Source organism: Lissotriton vulgaris, chromosome 9 (genome assembly GCF_964263255.1).
Source record: "Lissotriton vulgaris chromosome 9, aLisVul1.2, whole genome shotgun sequence".
Lineage (NCBI taxonomy): Eukaryota > Metazoa > Chordata > Amphibia > Caudata > Salamandridae > Lissotriton > Lissotriton vulgaris.
Window position 1 is genome coordinate 1,098,916,189 of NC_141697.1, and position 23,838 is coordinate 1,098,940,026.

Consider the following 23,838-nt stretch of genomic DNA (forward strand, 5'->3'; position numbering starts at 1 on the left):
TATTGTTGTGTCAATTACACTTTTATTCCACCCCCTACAGCATAAGGCATGGGACAGAAGGTCAGCCAACTTCATCCGTTGGCAAACTTCACTTTGAGTGACAGCATTCTGGCCTTCGCTCCAGCCCAGAACAATAGCTAAAAAGTGTTAAGTGTTGCAAACTGAGTGTTGTTGCTGCAGCCAAGGACAAATAGCTACTGGTGTAGATGATCCCAGGAAACACCCACTATGTACTTCGCAGATATATACAAGGAAGACAGTAGAGCTTGATAGTGGGGCAACACAAAGGCAGGCTTGGCCTTTTGGTATCCCACTCCTACATCAAGGAAACACCCAGTTAGAAAGAGAGTTTGATTCAGGACATCAGAGGGACCGAGTAGCACCTCGCGTAACGGGGACAAGGATGAAAAGCAAGGGTTGGGTAACCAATTTGAGCAAGTTTTCTTTTGATGGGAGAAGACTGCACTTACTTAGAATTGGTTGATTCAGGGAAAGTCTAGGAAGCCCATGTTAAAAGCACAAGAAATCAGCTTCAATAGACATTTTCTGATAGAAAGCAGGGCTTACTAAAAAGAACATATAAGGTAACAGCATTGAAATTCTGGCAAGGACGCTTTGGCGTGGGTGATTGCGCTAATTAATAACCACGAACCCTGATTCTCTTATTATTGCCTTCTGCAATAACATTTCAAGAGAATGTTTGGTAAATGCCAAACTAACCAAGATGCCTGCTTGGGGCTCTTTACTCTCAGACAAGGGACAAGGGTCAAGACATCTGAATAACTACAATGGTCTTTACACTCAATTTCTCTCAGAATCAGGATGGAAGTCTTAGTTGCCACTTTCACATTGGTTTCTATTAATGTTGTGAAAGTTTGATGGTGGGATTCACCAGGCATGATGGCCACCCAAACAGGAGTTTGTTGAAAAATGAAAAAACAATAACCCCATACCTTAGGAGTTTTCTCCTACAGTGCAGGGGATTTTTTTTCTACTGTCTCTCAAAGGCAGGTTTTACCTGGTAGTGACGGACAGCAAAACAAAAACACATAAGGGTGTTATGTGTTAACGTCTAACAGACTGAGCTCTCTCAGGCTGTTGGATGAGTATGTCATTGACGGAGCCGAGTAGGCTCTGTCATTGACATACCTAAGGTCCACACACCTCTAAATCCGGCGGGTAAACCTTGAGTTTGGGGGGGGGGCAGTGCACTCTCTCTGCAAAAACTCAAATTAAGCCCCTTAGTCAGGAATTCAGCAGTATGGCTAAAATGGTGCATACAACCAGCAGTTCACATCTCTAGAGATCAGATAGCAGCCAACATAGACAAGGTGCCACATCCTCCAATTATCACCTGAGTATGAAGTGGAAGAGACTCTTAATCCCAGCAGAATCAGAAGGAAGTTACAAAACCTAGCGTCCTAGCATTACATAGACCTTGGGAACCTGAGTCATTTATTTATTGCTCTGCTTAATCCAGTCCTTCCACCATCTTTTCCCTGATAAACCATGTCCTGAATTGAAGGGGTTAGGCAGGCACTTCTAAAGAGGCTTTTTAATGAGGCTAGATGAGATTGTTAGGTACAACTATCCTCTTAGTTTGGCCTTTAATTTAGATAACTTTAGATTTACTCATGTACAGAAGAAAGAACCTGAACCTTTTCAAATCGTATTGCTGATCCTTTGCGTTGCTGTGACTGACCTTCTTGCTTTTAAATATTGGTACACCTAAACTTCTTTCAGAGGTCGGGTTTCCCAGTTGTACCTTTAAAGCATGGTGCTGTGATTTGTGTACCTTTAACTTAACTGCTAATATGTAATAAACCTTCTACCTACAGTCAATGATTCCGGGTCCTCACTGTGTGGTCAAGTGAATTACAATGGGAATATAAATTTGATTGATGTAATCTTAACTTCCATCGCCACTCAGGTGGACTAGAAAAGGTCCATCAGTAGAGAAATGGTAAGAGGAATGGCCCAGAGTGCTGGATCAATTGTCATATACATGGTAACTGGTGTTACAGCACATATTACAGTTATGCATTGTATGCTAAATATTGGCAGTTCAAATGTGCTGACATTTATAGGGAGCAAACACCTTGGTACTTAAAAGAGTGTGCACCTTATGGTTGGCAAAAATCAAAATCACAACGATTATTGAGTCACTTGTAGTGAGGGCCTGTGAGTGTACGCCAAAGTCTGTTCATGTCTTGAACAGTGCAAAGCTAATTTTTGATCCCTGTCCAAATGCTTGTATCTCTCCATTACAGTTTTCCCCTGATAAATTGGCAGGTCAAACCTGCCAAAACGTATGGGTTGTTAAAGGCCCATAAAAAAGCCTAAACATGTAGGGGCACATGCATCAAGAATTTTACTGGTCGCAAACGGGACGATTCGCAGAATCGGCCCGTTTGCGACCGGCAAAATGCTATTTCTAATACATCAAGCCCAAAGGCATTCGCAATTAAGGAAATCGCAATTTTTTTTTGATTTCCTAAATGCATTGCATCATGCATTCGCAAATTGCGTTTTCGCAATTTGGAATCGCAAATTACCATTAACTTCAAGCTGATGGTAATTTGCAATTTCTTAGAAAAATTCATAAAATTGCATTTTCTAAGTGCCATTTGGCGCACACATATGCCCTTAGGGCATATGTGTGCTCCACATGTGCAAATATGCCAATTTTGGGGGTGCAGCAGGGTGGCCTTTTGGCCCCTTATCACCCTCCAAATAGCATTCGCAATTTGCGAGTACCTATTTGGTACTCGCAAATTGCGAATGACTTCCCATTCATTCCTATGGGCCTCTAGGCCCATAGGAATGAAAAGAAAGGCATTCCCTGATAGCGAGTCACAATTTGCAAGTCACAATAAAGGAATTTAAAGGAATCACAATTTGTTTTGCGATTGCTATATGCATAAGGAATTGCGATTCATAAAAAGCGATTCCCTAAAAATGACTATTTAGGAATCGCAATTCCATTCTCTGATGCATGTGGCTGGTAGCATCTGGTGTATTAAATATCGATTCCGTGTGTTATGCATCTTTGTAAGTTGAAAAGTCAGAATGGGAAGGATTTACCATATGTGTTAATACCTCACTGTGGTATACTCACACTTTTCTTCCAAAACTGCAATGAGGGCCTTACTGAGTTCCTTTCCCTCTGCATACGCCCGTTGTTGTTTACATGGGTGGCTGGCGGCTTATTCACTGCAGAGGTTAAATGAAATATTCCTGCCAGCATACCCATGCTTAGAAACGGTTTCAACATAGCTAGACAGACTCTAAATGCCTTTTCGAGAGCACATTCAGCAGCCAACATGCAGCGCAAGCAAATATGTTTGACTGCACTCTGCGGTTCAAGGTCAACTAATACAAATGGATATGAACAACAGAATCATGAGCAAGCACTTAAGAACTGAACGCCTCATACATAAAAAGAACATCAGGGAAAATGGCCATTTTCTCCTTCCACAACATAGCTAGGGAGTTTTAGCCAAATGTGATATTCGAATTGCTTTAAGCACTGAAGATGTGCTTATCAGATTACAAAAATCAAACAATTGGGGCATTTTGACAATTAAATCAGATAAAAGAAAGAACAGGCTACGCTGATCTAACTCATTAGTTCGTATACATTCTACTCGCAATTTTAAACATACTAGGAAAGAAACAATACGCCTAGACATGATCAAATTAGCAATTTATATACAAATATGTCTTCCGCAGTGGAACTCAAAGAAAGACTTAATGACACAAGTATCATGTGTAAAGCACTGAGTAATCTGCTGCCTTTGTGTGTCTCAGCATTACCATCTGGAGCTCCTTGTTTTTTGCTTTCTCAAGATTGGAGAGAGAAAGAGAGGACTTCTCAAGGCTACAAGCAGTGCTAGAGCAACATAAAGAAGAAGGTGCACACACAATTGGTGCTGAGAAGGTTTCAGCACATTGCACACATTGCAAAAGTCACTTGCTTTAAAATAAGTGGATCACTTTGCTTTATAGGAGAATCTAGACATAATAATTACTACTTGTTTTTGTATATGCTTTGTTGGCAGGGTATGCCCAGAGTGGGTCCCTTGCTCACTTTGCCACTGGATTCAAGCTAGCCTGGCTGGTGAGGGGTGTTACCCCAAAACCGGTCCCAGGATGCTTTTTTTCTGGTCCAGGGAAGACATGGCTTGGCATTTCGGGCTGGAATGTTCTCATGAGGCACAGGGTCAAGACTGATTTGCATATGGCTGGGTCCAAACTGGGGTGGCGAAGTGAGCTAATGAACGATGATGGAAATATCCTTCTCCTACTCGCTTCGACGACCCGGAACTCCCTGCCTCTGCACCTCAGGCAATCATCATTCAGGAAGGACCTTAAGACCTGACTCTTCACCTCCGGCCCCCCCACTCAGTAGCTTGAGACCCTCACGGGTGAGTACTCATGCTTTATTAGAAACCTGATTGATTGATTGAGCCAGCCTTGCCAGTATTCAAACTCATGAACTCCATCTCGTCTCAGTGGCCAAGGGTTAGTATCACATTGCAAGTTACAAAGTGATCCATAATGGCGCCAGACAGCACAAAGCAACACATTAGTATTTACTTTCCCGCACCAGAGGTTTTTATCATGGGAAAGATGCCTTTTTCAGTGCAAAAAGCATTTTGTGCTGGTTTGTGACAAGGGAGCATTGTTGAGGTGTTACAGTGCATCAGCTATGGGATTTGACATATGGCCAGATCTACTAAGATAGCCCAACCGGGCTTTGCGTCAAAAACGAATGCCTCCTTGAAGCACGTGCTGAAAGAGGAGAAGCGTCTTTAATCACCCAACAACCCACATACTGCATGTGTCCTGAAATTCATGGCAGACATCTAACAAAACGTCTATGTTTGTCTACACATAGGAATCTGTATTGCAAAGAAATGCTTCCTGTACAAATCCTATCATTTACAGCGCACACTCATCCCTGTAAGGCTATATGCTTCCTGTACAAATCCTATCATTTACAGCGCACACTCATCCCTGTAAGGCTATATGCTTCCTGTACAAATCCTATCATTTACAGCGCACACTCATCCCTGTAAGGCTATATGCTTCCTGTACAAATCCTATCATTTACAGCGCACACTCATCCCTGTAAGGCTATATGCTTCCTGTACAAATCCTATCATTTACAGCGCACACTCATCTCTGTAAGGCTATATGCTTCCTGTACAAATCCTATCATTTACAGCGCACACTCATCCCTGTAAGGCTGTATGCTTCCTGTACAAATCCTATCATTTACAGCGCACACTCATCCCTGTAAGGCTGTATGCTTCCTGTACAAATCCTATCATTTACAGCGCACACTCATCCCTGTAAGGCTGTATGCTTCCTGTACAAATCCTATCATTTACAGCGCACACTCATCTCTGCAAGGCTGTGTGTAGCACAAGGCACACTTTACGAATGCCAGGGCAGGGAAAGACAGCAGCAGCAAACCATTCTTAATAGATATGACTCTGCGCTGCCTTTCCCCCAGGCTCTGCGCTGCCTTTCCTCCCCTGGTACAATGCAGCAAGTTTGGTTGCTGCACCGCATTGCGCAAAAATGTATTAAGTCTGCCCCAGGAGTGTTCAGCTCACTGAGCCACACTGCCGGCTAAGATCTGGTTAAAGGTCAGGTATAATTGAGCCAAGATCTAGATATTTGCATTAAATATCAGACATGGAACCTACTTACTTATCACTGCATTTAAACTGAGTTAGTTCATTTGTTTCTATGTCTTCTAAAATCTCGATTTGAATTTAAACCATGTGGCTCTGTCTGCGTTTGGAATGGAGTCACATATTCTGGCTACCACTAGACGGTATAAATGATTAAAATGGCACATTTAAGCTTAGTCAGAAAGCAGTGAGACGTGTTAACTCGATTAGGTGCTTTAGGAAGCAAATACTTCTGGTGGGGTCTGCGATCCCTGTTCGCTTAATGGTTGATTTGCTAATTGGCTTTAACTTTTAATTGCTCTGGAGGATTTTGACATGATCATATTTAGACACAGAAATGACAGTGCTCCAAAATTAAGGAAAAACATGTTTTCCAGCAGCTAATTGACTTATGTCTGCGAGAGACTGCAAAAGACCGGCGCATAACCCAGAGAATGGAATTCTGTGAAAGAGCAGTGACCCGCGAGACACGTTTTGTGAGTGGTTACCACAAGCCTGCCTCTCCTGAGAGCAACTACGACACAAGGGGCTCGATTCACAAAGGGACTTACGTGTAGTAAAAGTTAGGCAATGCGGAATCTTGTAATGATGCACTTTCTTCCCCCAATAACTCTCGGAGTCGGGTAGTGGTGCCAACCTCTTTATTCAAGTACGTACATACAAGGAGCGCAAAGCGTGTCCTACGCCCAGCCTGCTCGCGCTCTGAATGCCGCGCTGCGCCTGCCGCGCCTCTACGTCAACGTACGTCACGTAGCCACGTGACGTACCATGCTAGCGCGCTCACTACATATCTCCCTTTTTTCCAACGAATTATGTGAACAAGTCCTGACTCATATCGTAGTCTCTGAACCTCACTGGTGGGACCACCGCCCTGCCCCTTCTCGTCAGTCTTACCGGGGAACTGGCAGTCGTTGCTTCTTCCCTTTGTCCACTCTCTAGCGCGGCCGCACTAGGCACACTCCGACTGCTGTCTTCCTCCGGCTGACACTCTGCACTTGCCTCTTGATCCTCATTACTACTTTCGCCAAAGTCCGGGCCCTCACTTCCATAGTCACTGGAGTGGTCACTGTTGTTCTCACTCTCTTCCACGTTGCCTCTGCTTCTCCAGATGAGTATTTTATTGCACCTGGCCATGCGATCCTGCGACCACACGTTACCATCGCTCAGCAAAGCCGCCCGGCCCTTGATTTCCACAACTCTGAGGGGCCTGCTGTACTTACTTTCCCCCTTTTTCTGTAGTGTGGGCAGTCTTACTCTCACCCATTCCCCCTTTTCGAGGGCAGTGTCTTTTACATTCCTCCTCGCATCGTAGTGTTTGGTATACACTGCTTGTGCCTTCTTTAGATTGGCTTGCACCACTGCCGGTGACCACTCACTCTTAATGACTCTGTCCTTCCATATCCTGTTGTCTTGGGTGAACGGCTCCCGGCCCCTCAATATCTGGAAAGGGCTATAGCCAGTGTTCGTGGGAGTTATCCGATACGCCCACACCATGTGCCATATCTCCGCCTCCCAGTCTTTGTTGTCTGCAATAGCCGCTTGTATCGAGCCCATCACCACTCTATTGAAGCGCTCCACCAAACCATTCCCCGCCGGGTGGTATATGGATGTGTGTTTTGACGCTATTCCGTTTCTTTGCATAAACTGGGTCCATCTGTCAGAGCGGAATTGGGGCCCATTATCACTGAGGACACACTTAGGGATGCCCTCTCTCACGAAGGTCTCCGCCATGAAGCTCACTATCCTCTCAGTGTCCATTGTTTCTTCGATCTTTAATTCCGGCCATTTTGAATAGCGATCCACCATTACACAAATGTATTTCTGTATACCTTGTACATTCAGCACTGGCCCTAAAATGTCTATGGACAGTTCCTCCCACGGATTTTGTGGAGGATCAATCTTTCCCAGGGCAGGGCGCAATGGTTTCAGTGTTTTGTCCGCGCCCTGGCACCTCGGGCACTCCCTCACATGTCTTTCCGCTCTTATGTCCATTCCTGGCCACCAATAATTCTGCTTGGCCCTTAGTTTCAACTTTCCCGCTCCCAGGTGACCTTCGTGTAACATGTCCATCAATCTGGATATCATCGTTGCCGGGGGTATGACTCTTTCCCCTCTGTATACAAATGTGCCCTGGTCATCCATAGATAGTTCCTCTCTCACCTCGAAGTAGGGGACAAGGCCACGCTCTAATTTGCATTTGTCCGGCCAGCCTCTTACAATGTAGTCCTTCACTTTCTCCAGCGTCGGGTCTCCGTCATGTGCCGTTTTCCATTCCTGTTTGCTGATGGATACTTCGAGGTCCTCGGTGAGTGCGACCCACTCTTCCCCCGCCTCGGGGCATTCTGTACTGGGCTCCATCGCTGCCGCCCTACTCAGGTAGTCCGCCACTTTGTTCCTGTTCCCTGGAATGTGTTCGACATCATATCGGAACTCCATTAATTTGAGCGACATTTTCGAGATCCTCGGTGTCGCTTCTGCATGTCCACTCGATGTGAGCACTTTGAGCAGGGGCTTGTGATCGGTCCTCAACCGGAACCTTGTGCCCCACAGGAACTGCCGGAACCGGGACATGGCCCACACCACCGCCAACATTTCCTTTTCGATCACACTATATCTTTTTTCAGTGTCATTCAGGGTGCAGGATGCGAAGCATATGGTTTCGACTCTCCCTTGGCCTCGGTCTTGCATGAGGACTGCCCCCAGTCCTTTATCACTCGCATCTGTAGTGAGTATGGTGCTTCCTTGGGGGTCGAACCCTTGCAGTGGTATTGCCCCTGCCACTTCACTCTTTATCATTTCAAATTCCCGTTGAGCTTCCTCTGACCAACAGAACTCGCTGTTCTCTCGGGTTGACAGCCTCATATGGTGAGTTTTCGAGGCGAAATGTTCAATGAATTTCCCATAGTATTCCGCCATCCCCAGGAATGATCTGACCTCCTCCTTGTTAGCTGGTGATGGTGCGTCGCAGATCGCCTTAACATTTTCACTCTTGGGAGTCACTCCTTGAGCACTGATTTCGTGGCCCAAGTACGTTACCTTCTCCATCCCTATCCGGCACTTGGCCCATTCTGCTGTGAGGCCCTTCCCTTCCAGGATGCCCAACACCGCCTCCAGCTTTCTGTCGTGGTCCATCCTGTCATGGCCCATCACCAATATATCGTCCTGGAAGTATTGCACTCCCTTGAGGTCCTGAAACAGCTGATGCATGAGCTTTTGAAACACCGCAGCCGCCGAGGCTAGTCCGAACGGCATGCGGCGGAATTGATAGCATCCGAAGGGAGTTATGAAGGATGTTAAGCTGCGGCTCTCTGGGTGTAACGCTATCTGGTGATACGCTGAAGTTAAGTCTATGGTGGAGTACCACTGAATACCCCTTGTGCTGGCCAGCATCTCCTCTATCCGGGGAAGGGGAAACTTCTCCACCACTATGTTTTTGTTCAACTCACGTAGGTCCACGCATAAACGGACCTTCCCATTCGGTTTCTTCACTACCACCAACGGCGATAGCCATTCGGCACAGGCTATCGGCTCAATGATCCCTCTTTTCTCCAGCTGTTGTAGTTCTTCCTTCACGTCGTCCCTTACTGCTAGCGGGATGTTTCTCACCTTGTGTGCCACCGGTACAGCTCCTTTTTTGAGTATGATCTTGTGCGCTAATTTGTCGAGTCTGCCCACTGAACCTCCAAAGACCGTTGGGAACTCCTTCCTCCATTTATTCGTGTCCAGCGCTTCCTCCGGCTCCGTCATTAATATCTGTTCCTTGCCACCCGGGTCCAGCTTGATGCCCAGGTCTCCTTGGTCGAGCCACCCTAGGACGGAGGGACCTTTCTCGGAGACATACAGTTTGCATCTGGCCTCTCTGCCCCTGAACTCGAAGTTCAGTTTCCTGCACCCGGCCATGGGGATTCGATCACCGTTGTAGGTGACGGGACGTATGTCCAGCTTGTCCAGCTCGGGGCCCAGTCGCGGAGCAAACTTCTCTTCCCACACGCTCCGGGGGATGATGGTGTAAGGCGACCTGGTGTCTGCCACCACTTGGATTTCGACACCTCCGATCTTCATTTCCAAGACTGGTTTCATCGTTCTTCTTCCGCCGGTGCCACGGCCTCGGTCGTTTATGCTTAATATTTCGTCGTAGATGCAGAGGACTGTGATCACCTCTTCCTCTGCTGCCTCTTCTGGCTCCTCCGCTGCTTGGGCCACGTACTTCACTGCGTTCTTGGCTGCCTTCTTCCTGCACGCCTTTTCATAATGGCCGACTATTCCACAGAACATGCATTTGGCGCGAAGCGCGGGGCACTTCCGGTCGTGCGCCTCGTGCGTCCAACTGCCGCATCTGTAGCAAGGCCGTTTGCTACTTCCGGCCTGTTTGCCAGGGTTGCCTGGGCTGTTCCGCCATTTGTCGGGACCCTTTTCTGGCTGTTTCCGTGCCTGATTATCCCTGTGGTGTTCCTCATCATCTACTTTGTTCACTGTTCCACTGGGCACGATCTCTTTCTTCGTAGCCGCTGCACACCTTCGTGCCAGTTCAGCCCTTTTAACTATCACCAACACGTCCTTGAGGGAGGTGTCCCCTGCGGCCCATAGCTTGTCCTGCACGCTCGTGCACGTGGTGTGCATCACCACTTGGTCTTTTATGAATTCACTTTCCCAGTTGGCATATTTGCACGAGACCGCCAGTTTCTTCAACGCCGCCACATATTCTTCCACCGTTTCCCCGGGTAGTTGCTTCCTTTGCTGGAAGTTAAACCTGTCTACTGAGACGCACACTGAGGGTTTGAAGTGTTCTTCTAGGTCTTCCAGCGCGTGGGCATACACATCGTCATCCTCTGTCTCTCTCTTCTTCGGCACCAAGCTTTTGTAGATTCTTAGGCCTTCTGGGCCCAGATTTAGCAGCAGGATGCGTTTCTTTCTCGGCGGCTTGAATTTCTCCTCGCTTTCGTCTTCCATCACTTCTATGAAATTGTCTATGTATTCCTTCCAGTCCTCCCATTTCATGAGCGGTTCCCCTGGTCTGGGAAGGAACTGGACTGGCGCTATCGCGTAGCCCGCTTGTGCATTCATCTTCTCCGCCCGGGCTGCGGGCAGCGTACCTTCCAGGCTTCTCGGGCTCCCTGGTGCACCGTTTTGTTCTTCCTTCTTGAGCAAGGGTGGAGGGCTGCTCCTTTCAGCCCTTTCCTGTTCGGATGGAGTAGCCAGTGCGTATACCGGTGGGCCTTGACCGTGACTGGCTTCCTACCTCGGTTGTTCAGGGTTCTTCGACCGTCGCTAATTGGACTCTCGGTGCTCTGTTCTCCTTGCTGATGGTTGCGTTGCGCTCCTTGCTGTGCCCTATGAGGGTGGGGTCGCTGTGCGTACCCTCGGGCCTTCCTCGTTCCTCCTGTGCCACCACACCGTTTCGCCGTGTTTCTGCGTGGTGGGGGTCGTGGGTCTATATCCCACCCTCGTCGCCACTGTAATGATGCACTTTCTTCCCCCAATAACTCTCGGAGTCGGGTAGTGGTGCCAACCTCTTTATTCAAGTACGTACATACAAGGAGCGCAAAGCGTGTCCTACGCCCAGCCTGCTCGCGCTCTGAATGCCGCGCTGCGCCTGCCGCGCCTCTACGTCAACGTACGTCACGTAGCCACGTGACGTACCATGCTAGCGCGCTCACTACAAATCTCTGTACAGCGCGCTCTCCTCAGTGAGCCATGTGGATATTCCGCCACAAGTGCAGGGGCGGCACCTCCGCTAAAGCGAGGAGCGTTGTCCCGCTGCACTCCTAGCAGTGAAAAAAGGAAAACTAAAATTATAGTAAAGCAACATTATTATCATTGTATTTTTCCTACTGCCGTGGCTCAGTTGTTTCCTGCGGGTGGGGCTGGGCTCTGTGATGCCAGAGCACTGTGCCGGGACAGAATGATGGCACTCACCAAGTAGGTGTTAATTTTTTAGAAATGGAAAGTGCACACCGGGTTTAGTGTATGGTTAATCTGTGAGTAATTTAGACATGTGTTTTTCAATAAATCATTCTTCACTCATATATTTCTAGTTGATGTTATTTATTTGGTGTGATTTTTAGAGTATTATCAGTTCCTGTTTTTTTGCGTTTTTTTTAAACTTATTATACTTTTACTCAAATATATACTTTTTTTGTTTACCATGGACATTGTCATATACAAAACATTAAGAAATTGTCACATAAATAATTGCACCAAGTAGGTGCCCATGACAGTTTGGACGGCCGCTTCGGGACGGCCAAACAGTCATGCGTACTTGGCATGGTCTCGAGCCAGGCGGCATTACATCCGGAGTGGAGATCATGCCCAGGGAAAATCTGGGCCACTTACCGGCCACTCATAATGACAGCCTTAGTGGCTTTAAACCTGGTGTATCACAGCTCTTACCTCAGTCACTAGTTTATTGTTGAACAATTGAAGGAGCAGCACTTAACTAGTTTATGAATTTCTCAGCAATTCACACACATCAGCTATGGATAGGATTTTACATCTCCCGCGGCAATATTATCTCTTGTGACAAACCGCCATCCACAAGTGTCCATATGAAGTTTCACATTTTTTAGTGCATGGTATTTGAAAAATGGTAAGGGAATACCTAACATTTCAAAACTGTCTCTCTGCCAGACCACAGCTTAAATGGAAATCCTGTTGCTTTGTTCTAGGACTTCAATGTGCTGCTTTTTGACAGTTCCCACACACCGGGCATACCCAATACAAATCTGTTTTATGTGTACTCTTCGGAGTACTTTAGCATCTGATTTATCCACAGGTAAACAACATAGTGAAGGATATGTCATTACACCTTTATGTCTTCTGTGGCAACTCCCTCTATTGTTAACACTCCAGTGATTCACACTTGTCCTCACAGTGACCTCTTTTGCACTGGCTACTCCAACGATATTTGCGGATCCCTCCCAACCAGAACATTGGGGAGATTTGGAAAGTGATGACCCACTTGCATAAGCGCGGCACAGCTGCACTCCCTATTGTCTCTTGATGATAACACTTCCCACCCATCCCGGTCACAGAAATAAGAGTTAACTTCTCCAATCAACCAGACGGAATTGGAAGGTGATCTTGGAATTCACAGGGCATCACTCTTTAGAAACCCCGCCCTTGGACATCTGATGCTAAACAGATTATAGGAAATGCAGAAAAGCTGAAAGAGTTCAATCAACATCAAGAATGTGAACCTAATTCTAGTATTTACATTTTCCCACATGCCTTCTTGTTGTTTCATAATTTTTTGTTTTAAATTCTTTCCCAATCCTCCCATGAAGATTGCTTGGAAGCTGCCATGAGTAAGCGACCTTTATACAAAGCCAATAAATATAACACAATATTAAACAAACAAGAATGCTGTATAGGAATTAGGTCACCATTAGCCTTTATATGGAGGAAAACCATGGAATAATTATATTTTAATCACTGATTTCCTCATTAGAACATAATAGTGCAAAGGATAACAAAGCTAATTTTCAGTTCCCATATCTTGATAATAATTTGACAGAAATCAACAGTCCTCAACAACCAGCTTCAGATGTAGGAGATAGCTCTATTGTCAGTTCTTTTCAATGCACATATTTTTACATTCATCTGTATTTTCTTTACAGTATCATCTTCCACTTGCCCATAGACAACAGCCAGATACAGTTTAAACTACAAAAAGGATCTAGGTGACACAAGCGAAATTGCAGATTTCCTAAAAGGCTTCCCGAACTGAATGCCAGTCAGAGGGCTTTTGAATCCTGAAGGGGTTCTTGTCTGCATTCCAAGCGGCAATGGATTATGAACACAGACTACCATCACCTTTGAGTCTTCCACCAGAACTCTTGCGCTGCTAGATCTTACTCAGTTTAGTTGAAAGAGGCAATGCCCCTCACTGACTATTGAAACAGAATCTACATGGAACCGAAGTGTTAGCAGTGGCCCATTCTTAAGTGCAGAGGTGCCCCAACCGCATCTTTTGGGCACAAAGAGTGCCTGTCAGGCTGAGCAAAGGTCCGCATGAGAGACACTCTTTATTTTCAGGCAGCCAGGAGCTAAACATATGCTTAATGTGCAAGCTCCTGGCTGTCTGAGCTGAATTTTGCTGGACTGAAGATGTCACATCTCCCGTGGGTGTGACATCCTCAGCCCAGCAAAGGTCCTTGAGGCCTCCCCTTATGACAGGGGAGAGTGTCAGTGATAGCCTCGTACCTGGATGCTTCCGTTTTAAGCCCTGAAGTGCCCAGGGCTGAGTGTCTATCACTGACACCTCGTCACAGAGTGGGGTGGGGTCAGCAGTCTCTCAGACCCATCCTACTCTGTAACGAGGTGGGGACTGCTGCCTCCACTTGGGGAGGCAGCAGTCATAACTTTCCTGGCACCTCCGAGTCTGCGTTCCCTGAGAGCTGCAGCAGATAAGTGTTTTGCTTTTATTGACAATTTGATGCGTGCCTGTATACATGAATCTATGTTTATTTGTGAGTCAGTGGTATGAAGGGATGCGTGTGCATGTTTCTGCATGTGAATGCATGGGGTAAGTGAGTGTGCATGTTTGTGGGCACCCCTCTAGGTTTCGTACTGGCCACCACTGCAAACTGGCCTAACAAGTGCAGAGCAACACAATTGACGTCACACAGATCATCTAAGTAGTAAAGCACTTCAATCATCTCAGTGACAAAATATTCCTGTATTTGTTTCACCAATGAGTGAGCAACCTACAAAAGTGTCTGCCTTACCCACCAAGCAAATAAGGCACACAACTAGGTTATCTTAAACGTTTCATTGTAATCCAACCACAATATACCAGGCCTACATTCTCCCTCCATAAAACTGCTTTTTTCTCTGGCGTAGGAGACGTAAGTACTACACTAGAAAACCTCTTCCCACCACACACTCTTCACCCTGGAACAGTTTTCCTCTTCACTGACTGTTGTGAACCTGATCACATAAAGTTTAAAAAAGTGAAAAGTAACCTATTTTGCATGTACCTAAACTCCAACATCCCTAAGATTCACAGACCTTCCTGCTGTCACTGTCCAAGTGATTGACTGTTATCTTCACAATAAAGCAGAAAATAATAGGATTAAAAATGGCTCTAGAAATTTTTCCTAATGGATAATCATAACTTACATCTCGCTCTTCTGAAATAGAAGTATATGGTTGTTGAAAAAGATAATATTTGCCTACCCGTCTTTCAGAAGAGCACCTTGCTCCCTGCTATTAATTTACACATGAGGGCACTAATAAGTTAATGTTAGTATAATCTATCGTGCTAAAAATCGCAAATAAAATAATTGGTATATAAAAATGTACCTGTCGAAAAGTCTTAACACACTCAATGTGACATTCAGTAACATATTATAATAACATAAGAGGTATATGGCATATAGGACATTGATGTTTAATTTTCAGTCTAAACCTGATATAAAATATGACCAAACTTCAAAATAATGACATAGGTTCTAACCCTCAAGTATTTAAGGATATGCCATACAGTGTAATATGTAGAAGATCTGCCTAATTACAGAGCCTGCTTACTATGGGAGCAAAATATGCAGGTTTCAGAAAAAGTGAAGGAAGAATGTGTGAGTGGAAGATGCTAGCACTGCAGGTTGTCAGCGTCCTGATAACTGCTGTGCAACATAACAGTAGAACCTGTTCAACCTTAAAACAATTCTGTAATTCTATTCGTACTGTAAAGAGAACAAATATGGGTCACACAGGATGCCCAGAAGCACTTGTTACCTTCTCACGATGGGCTTTGGGATCCTAACGTTGTCCCTACAGTAACAGATATTATTAAAGTAGAGTACAAAAAATCCCATTTCACAGTAGATCAGTGATATGCAAATATGACTCATGCATATTTATTTAGAGAACCGGAACGCCTGACTGCATATGAGCCCTTGAGGACCATTTCTGGAATGTCAAGGGCAATGGAACGTCTTGCATATGGAGACATAATCAGAATATAGCAAGGCAAAGCATTTTTTGTCTTGGTTTTAATAAATAATTCACCAGTGAGTGAAGAGCAAAGCCCCTCTAGGGTATCATGTTAGGTTTCCTACCTGGCAAGCATTATAAAGCAGTTGATGCTCAAACTTCTTGATCCCCAGGATCTGCTGGAACATTTCATAGAGCTGCTCCTTGCTGAGGATGAGTTCTGAAGCAGCGCTTGCTGTCATCCTAGCTTGCTGTTTGCGTGGATCCTCTTCGCCGCGGTAGATGGCATCGAACTTTGCCATCCATGAACTCAGCACAGTCTCCTTGCTTAGACCATCTATCTCAGGTAGACTGCGCACCCTCTTCTCAATATGCTTTTTAAACACTTCGCGTGAGTCGTTAGCAGAGCAGCCACCACTCTGTACCATCCGGGAAACACGATCACTTTTAAGAAAGACCTACAGAAATAGACAGAGAATTTAAGTAAGAAATTAGCCCAATAATATTAAAGTTAATTAAAATAGGCAACACTTCCTCCATGCTTCTGCCATCAATAGAATTCCACTTTTTTAATACAGCATAAAAAAAACATCTGCAACTGTTAAAAACACTCCATTATTTGGCAAATAAGGAAACTGTTTTGAACATGTTATTTTACAGTCCATTTCCAATACTGAAGGCCTTACATAAGTGAGCAGGTAGGTGCTTGGTATCAGCTAAACCTAAACTCCAGTCAGTCATTCAGTATCAGCTAAACCATTGTTGGGTGGTTTAGCAGATGCAATGTTATTAGCAACAGGCAGCTATAAATTCATAACAATTTCTCAACCACTCGAACTGTAATCTGTATATACTATCCATGCTCTCTATCCATTGAAGCCAAATTTATCTGCAAAATGACTAGTCTATTGGACACCAGAAATCCGTGTTGGAGGGTCCCTAAGCAGTCAAGTTGTACTTTCTTCAGGGAAGATCACTCTGTTTAACGAATAATGCTTTCTGGGGTTAGGGGGTCAACACATTTTCAAACATATTCTAAAGGTTATCAGCATTCCTGCTATACTTATTCCAGCGTTTGCTCTGTGATCCCTAGTTCAGATGAGTTAAATGGGCTGAGCCTTATCAGCTGGTGCAGCATGGTGTCATTATGAGAAATCCCCAAAATAGAGATCTTTTCCTAATACAAATTAGGGTGACAAAACTCTATTTTGAGGAAATGTCATGATAAGAAGATACCTTTTCCATGTAACTCTGAAGAATTTTCTTGGAAAATGTATAATGAACCTGCATTTGGATCATGGATTCCAAGTTTGAATCCCATGCCTTGCATAAACAAAAAATGCAAACTGTAGATAAAGAACCAAAAAAAGATAAGGCAAGCAAGAAAAGAAAAAAGGGGGAGCGAAAAGGTGGTAGGGGACGGGTGGTTATACAAGGAAAAAAAAGAAGAGAGGAGGGGCAAGGACATTATGTGTATCAGCGGGGATAGGGAAGGTTGGGTATGGGATTGGGTATTGTAAAACCCAATATGGTGCAAGGGGACAATAAGGACTAGGAGATGCAACAGAGATACACATTTAAAAAAAATTAAAGACACAGTCTGCAGGTAGGCGTTAGTGGAGGAATCGGGAGCAGGGTTGTTTGACCTGTCATCTTAGGGTGGTGTTCCCCCAAACATTTTGCTTGCTTACCTCCTCTTTTTGCTGATTTTGTTTGTTGGCTTTAAGAGTCTGAGCACTTTACCACTGCTGACCAGTGCTAAAGTTGATGTGTTTCTCCCCTAAACATGGTAACATTGGTGTATACACAACTGCCCTATTTTCATTTACTTGTAAGTCCCTTGTGAAGTGGTATACCATATACTCAGGGCCTGTAACCTACATGCTACTAGTGGGTCTGCATATTAAACTAAACAACTGCCAATACTGTTACCTCAGATCCATCTATATTCACAACCATATTGGAATTCAACTCAACATGGGTCCAAGACTCATAGTTCAGTCTGAATCAATCTTTTTGTTTTATTTGTACATCTCAGAACATTTATTTATTTAATTTCACCAAGTTTTCATTTTTAGCATCTAATTCACAAATACAAAATCTTACATTTGATAAAACCATCAACTCACATATTATAGATCATCCCATACAAACTATCACTCGCTCTTGTCAAACATTCACACACACCACTCTTACATTTACAGCACGGAATATCTATTTACAATTCATTTCTGATTTGTCTTTTGCCAGATTTACAACAACCATAGCAACCAATTGTACAACAATGTGTCTGTTTGTCATCAAATTGGAGCTTTTTTCTATATATTTAATGTTCTTATGGCTCAACAAGAAAAAAAAAGAAAGAAAGCTTGCTGGTTTGCTTTCTGTTCTCATGTCTCAGGGCTATCAAAGATTTTCCCCTATCATGAAACAGCACCTGGACTCTGCCATCTGTGAGTTCTGCCTTGTCAAGTGGTGGCAATCCAGTCCTGGACCTTTGGAAGTGCTTGTTTCTGTGCTGACCTAACAGAACCCACGCATTGATGACTTTGCACCTATGGGAACCAACACATCACCCGACGATATTGCTTTGACAGACTGTGCATATTGACAACGACAGACTGCGCACTGCTTCCGCAGCTCCTCACATTAGGGTCCTCGACATCGACACTTCCTTCATCCCGGTAAGACCTGTGTGTATCCTGAAGCCAGCCTGCCTTCAATCGCTTAGCCTGAACTTTGGATTTAGCCAGCGTAACCTGTTGACTCTACGCACTAAGGGCCTCATTAGGATGGTGGTGAATCCGCATCCTCCGGGCCGGCGGAAGCCACCGCCGGCCCGGAGGATGCAGATTTACCGCCGCGGCCACAGAAAACACCCACCGCCAGATTAGGATGGCGGTGGGATTGCGGTGGGACCAGCGGCAGACGGCAGGTCCGTCCTCCGCTGATCCGCGGGTTTTGGAGGGCTATTTGGTGGCGGTGTCTGCAAGACACAGTCAGCCAAATTACGATGTTCATTGCTACATGCTTTTCCATGGCGGCTTTTCCGCCGTGGAAAAGCATGTGGTCTTTGGTGTTTGGGGGCCCGTCGTGGGCCCCCAGGGTGTCGGGGGTGGGGGATGCACATGGGGGGTACCTATGGTACCCCCCAGCATTTACATGCACAAAGCGGCAGGCACCGCGCGGTGCCTGCCGCTTTGTGCATGCAAATGTAAACCATGCTTTTTTAACCTTGCGGCGGGTGCTGCTTGAAGCAGCACCCGCCGCAAGGTTAAAGATACAGGATGTGACTGCCAGGATGCCGGTCACATCCTAATTGCGCCGGAGGGACCGCCGCTGCCCCTGCGGACGGTCCCTCCACCTCGGGGGTGGCGGACGGACGCAGGTCCGTCCGCCATCCTAATGAGGCCCCATATTTGGAATTAATCTTTAAAAATTCATAACTTAGGTTCTGCCTATTGGATTTTTGTAGTTTTGAGCTTGTTCAACTCATACATATATAATCTAGTTTATAAACCTGTGTGGAGTATTTTATATGGTGTTTTCATTGTGTTGCTGTGGGTGTTGCACAAATGCTTTACACATTGCATCTTAGATAAGCCTGACTTCTGTGCCAAGCTACCAAAGGGTGAGCACAAGTTATCTTTTAGTTTGTATCTACCGTACCCTGACTAGATTGGTGGTTCCTGCTTAAACACAGTGCATACCTCTGCCAACCAGAAATCCCATTTCTAACGAGGGTGTAAGGATTTCTTGATTAAAAGAGTAAGGGCAGTACTGTATTCTGCTAGTTTTTACAATTTTAGGTTTCAAAGCTAACAACGACCTCCTGTTGCCCACAAGAGCCAACAATTCGGAACAAGACAAGAGGTTGCAAATGCACGTGTCAATACATGAAATTGTTCGATGCTTCATGTTTGCTACGTCCATAGAAAATAGGTGGACATCTTTAGTGTCTTAGGACTGTAGTCTACCAAGTTCGACTGATTAACAATAGGATCCTTAACCACAATGGATGAAGCGTTGTATAATATGGATGACTTTAGGTGAACGTGTGTACCACTTTGTCATTAATTACAAAACAATTGTTGACTGTTAAACAGATTTGAGAAGATGCCTGAACAGAAATAAAACTAAAGGAAACAAAATAAACATTAAGTCATAGTCTCAAAAAATGAAAGTTTGCATTTTTTCCCACTCGTCAACATTCACAGTAGTATGCCTGGAATGCTCCACCAGGTGACGTATTACGGTCATAAAACTAGGAATGCTACTTAACATATCCCATGAGCTGTGCAGTTTGTTACATGTCATAGAATTATACCCAGTGAGAACAAAGTACCCTGTGCAAAGGCACAGTTTTTTAATCTCTGAGGGAGTAATGTTTCCCCAGGAAGAAAAGTCTTCCTCTACACCACACCAAATTTCAAGTGGTCAATTCACATCCCATCTTCAAGTCCTTCACTACTCCAGCTCTTCACTGGAGTAAAATCTCTGACCATTTCCAAGGTAGAAAGGAGTCAGATCGAAATTTGTGAATGCTTCCAAAATAAATGTTTGTGGGAGTATCCAAAGTTCTACGGAAAATCACAACTTGGAACGTCCACTTCCAACTCCTTGAGTGGGATTTATTACGGTAGAGGTCTTGGCACTCATGGTGGAGATTTCTGCAGTAGTAAATATACTATATATAGAAAGAGATTTATATAATATTTCAAACAATAAACATTTGTTTATGGTTGAAAAACTTTGAGAATAGGCCCCACTGTAATTTGATCATTATACATATATATTTCACAATTTGACTTTGTGCACTTTTTCCCTGAATATAAGTTGTTCGGAGTGGAATTTCTGTGTGGAATTACACAGGCCAGTGTTACTGCATTTAGATTTTCCAGGTGTGGGAACACTGGACCCAATTTTTCTAGTGAGAAATCCCAGACTGCAGTAGGGAAAAGGCTGGAGAACAGCCCAGTGGCGGCTGGTAGGGAACGGCAGCGGGGGGCAAGGGGAGGTATGGGGGGATGGGGTAGAAAATAAACAAATTAACAAAAATAAAACTTACCTGCTGTTCGCACCACCAGTCACTGCCCCTCCGCATCCTCTCCAGTCTCCTCGTCACAGTTCAAGTGCCCAGATCCCAGGTCCCTAATCCAATCACAACTGGTTCCCCTAAGTTCCCAGAAGCCAATCACAACTGAGCGCCGTGGTTCAGCGATCAGAGTGAGCCTGTGAATGTTCCCCACCAGGGTCTGTAATGCAGCCTGGTGGGGAACATGCAAAGTGCGCATTAATTTTTGGCCGGCCCAAAATGGCCAACCAAACATTTATGCTTACTTTGAGTGGGCAAACCACTCCTCCCCTGGCCCCTGCTCTGGTCAGTCCCACCCCTCTGCGCACCTAGGAACAGAAAAAGGAAATGATAATAATGTGTTTCTTTCTAATCATTTTCTTTTTCCTCTGCACTGCCTCAAAGAAGTGGGGATACGCTCCTCTGCCTTAGCGGAGGAGACACCCCTGGTGCAACCCAGACCCATTCTCAGTCCCTTACCCTTGTCTGTTCCTCCACTAAGATCCGGGGGGGGAACATAGAACGACCACCTTGTCCAGCTACATTCAGTGATTCCACCTGTTTGCACAGTGTTCGGAAAATGGCAAAGGGCTAGATCACAATGCAAAATCACAAAATGAGAGTAAAACTAATGTAACGGTGTGATAGTACAAGCCTCTTCCATAACACTTGCAAAGAACATAGATAGCAGGAAGGAGAAAAAACAACACTATATTGTCTCACATCCAACCATATATATAATCGTATGCTAATACATTTTTTACCTCTTTGGCGTACAAATTGCACCTTCCCTGACAATTTCCTCTCGTCTAAGAAAAGTGTCCATAAGAGGGCCCCAAAACAATTTTAAATAACTCTGCTCGATATAACATCACTGAGCGGTACTTAAAATACAGGGAACAAACATCTGCATAGTCTAGATAACATAGGACCGGAAAGACGTTTTTTTTGTTACCTCCGATATAAGATTTGAATTGCTGTTTATTTTACAAGTTCAAAAATGCTTTTCTTAGGAAATCCGAAACAAATAGTGCAATAGGCAAGTGCTGAGAGACATTCCTAGCCTCGGAATGTCTCTCAGCTCTTGCTTATTGCACTATTTCTTTCTGATTTCTTTAGAAAAACATTTTTGTAACTCTTGTGTATACTCGTTTTGCATTGTCATTTCATGGATACATTTTTCTGAAGCAAATGGCATCATTTGATTTAAAAAAAAAAAAGTCAAACAAGGGTACCTGATTGCTCTATGTGTTAAATAGTGCAAACAAATAAAATTTACACCGCATACACCCAGTTAGATATTATCTACTCTCCTAGACTTTTTGCAAATGTTTCCAAATATAGATTTACTTTTTACTATTTTTAATTCGTGTCTTATTGGTAACCAGCTACAGTTTCGTTTTCTTTAAATGTTGATGAAACATGGACAAATCCCTTCTTAAAGCGGCAGTCGGGTCATTTGCACGCAATATTCTTTGGTTGTGAGGAAGAGGTTGCATTTCATCCCAGTGAGTTTGCTTGATGATTAGCGAGGATGCTTCTCTGAACACTGGCAAGTGCCCTGGAGACCCACGCGTTCATGTTAACTTGTACCCCCTCTAGTAAAACACTCTGACCTTTGGAGACTCCAGCGCCGACGGTGGCATCGGAAGGATGCAGGACAAGACACGCATGCACAATGACTCAAACCAGCACGGCGCCCAACCTAGCTCGGCAGATGCACTTTGCTTTTCAGCACAGCGAATGCATTTGGCACAGATTAAACTGGACAGTTTTTAGATCCAGTTTCAATAAATCATCAATCTGGTCAATGCAACATTATATTCACTAGTTATATCAAGGGGTGGCAGAATTCTAAAACTATATTACCTTGGAAACACTGACATGGGGCCATATGTATCAAGCAAATTAGCATTCGCAAAGGCCAAAATTCGCAGAATTTCGGCCTTTGCGAATGCTAATTTGCTAAATGGTATGTATGACACATTTTTACAGCAAAATAAGGAATCGCAAAATTTGCTATTCCTTATTTTATGATTGCACTTAAGGAATCGCAAATTGTGCGATTCCTTAAATGCAATGTATCAAAGTAAAATGATTTCAAAAATGCCATTAAGGATTCGCAAATTACCACCAACTTCTAGTTGGTGGTAAGTTGCGAATTCTTTTAATAAAGCAATTTATTTAAAATCCAAAGGTGCCATATGACGCTCATACATGCCCTTAAGGCATGTATGGGCGCCATATGTCCACACATGTCATTTTCAGGGGTGCAGCAGGGTGTTCTTGTGACACCCCTGCACCCTTGAAAATATTCCTAAATTGTGATTAGCAAATTGCTAATCGCAAATTTCCCCTTCATTCTTATGGGCCTCCTGGCGATCGCAATTTAGGAATGTTCAGGAATCGCTAAAAAGAAGCGATTTCCTACATACATACCATTTTGCGATTTTTAAATAGCGATTCCTTAAAAATCGCTATTTAGAAATCGCAAAGGGCGATGATGATACATATGGCCCATAGTCTCCTCATTTTCTGATTGTGCCTCAGTGTTTCTTAGGTCTTGCGACAGGCAGTTTAAGCTGCCTGGAAAGACGTGCTGTTACCCACACACACACATTACATACTCCACACATACACAATACATACCCAGCACAGCTCAGAACATAAACACCCAGAGAGGAGTTTTGGGTCCATTCTCTTTAGCCATTGTCTCTTTAGGTGGGCCTCCTTTCAACATTGGATCAATGGGTTATCCCTCACAATTCAGTACAAACCACAGCATATCGAGAATGTTCACATTTTATAATGCTGCATTTCACATTGGTGAGACTGATCAGAAATTATTTTGCCTGCAGCATCCTTCAAGTGATAGACGGTGGACGCAGGAAAGCATTGTTCATCATGCTCTGTTACTGCTTTCTGTCTAGTGGCTACCTCTTCCACACACATTTGCCCCCAGGATGCTGCTGTAAGCTTGGAAGGTGGATATGTTGCAGTGTTGCTGTCCCAGGACTAACCCTGTGCGTCGTTGGCGTAATAGCGCTACGCGTAGCTACACGAAGTGCACTTCGAACGCTATGTGTAGCTACGCAAACTGCGTAGTGCATTAGGGATAATGCTGTA

At 44.6% G+C, this 23,838-nt stretch overlaps 1 protein-coding gene across 7 annotated transcripts in view; it reads right to left on the reverse strand.

The window, feature by feature from the left end:
* Positions 1-23,838, reverse strand: part of CADPS (calcium dependent secretion activator) — a 1,556,059-nt gene that overhangs the window by 1,191,104 nt on the left and 341,117 nt on the right. For all 7 annotated transcript variants that reach the window (XM_086939080.1, XM_086939079.1, XM_086939076.1 and 4 more), the window contains exon 3: positions 15,764-16,096. In XM_086939080.1, the coding sequence (XP_086795206.1) occupies positions 15,764-16,096 (333 nt within the window). The remainder of the gene's footprint in view (positions 1-15,763; positions 16,097-23,838) is intronic.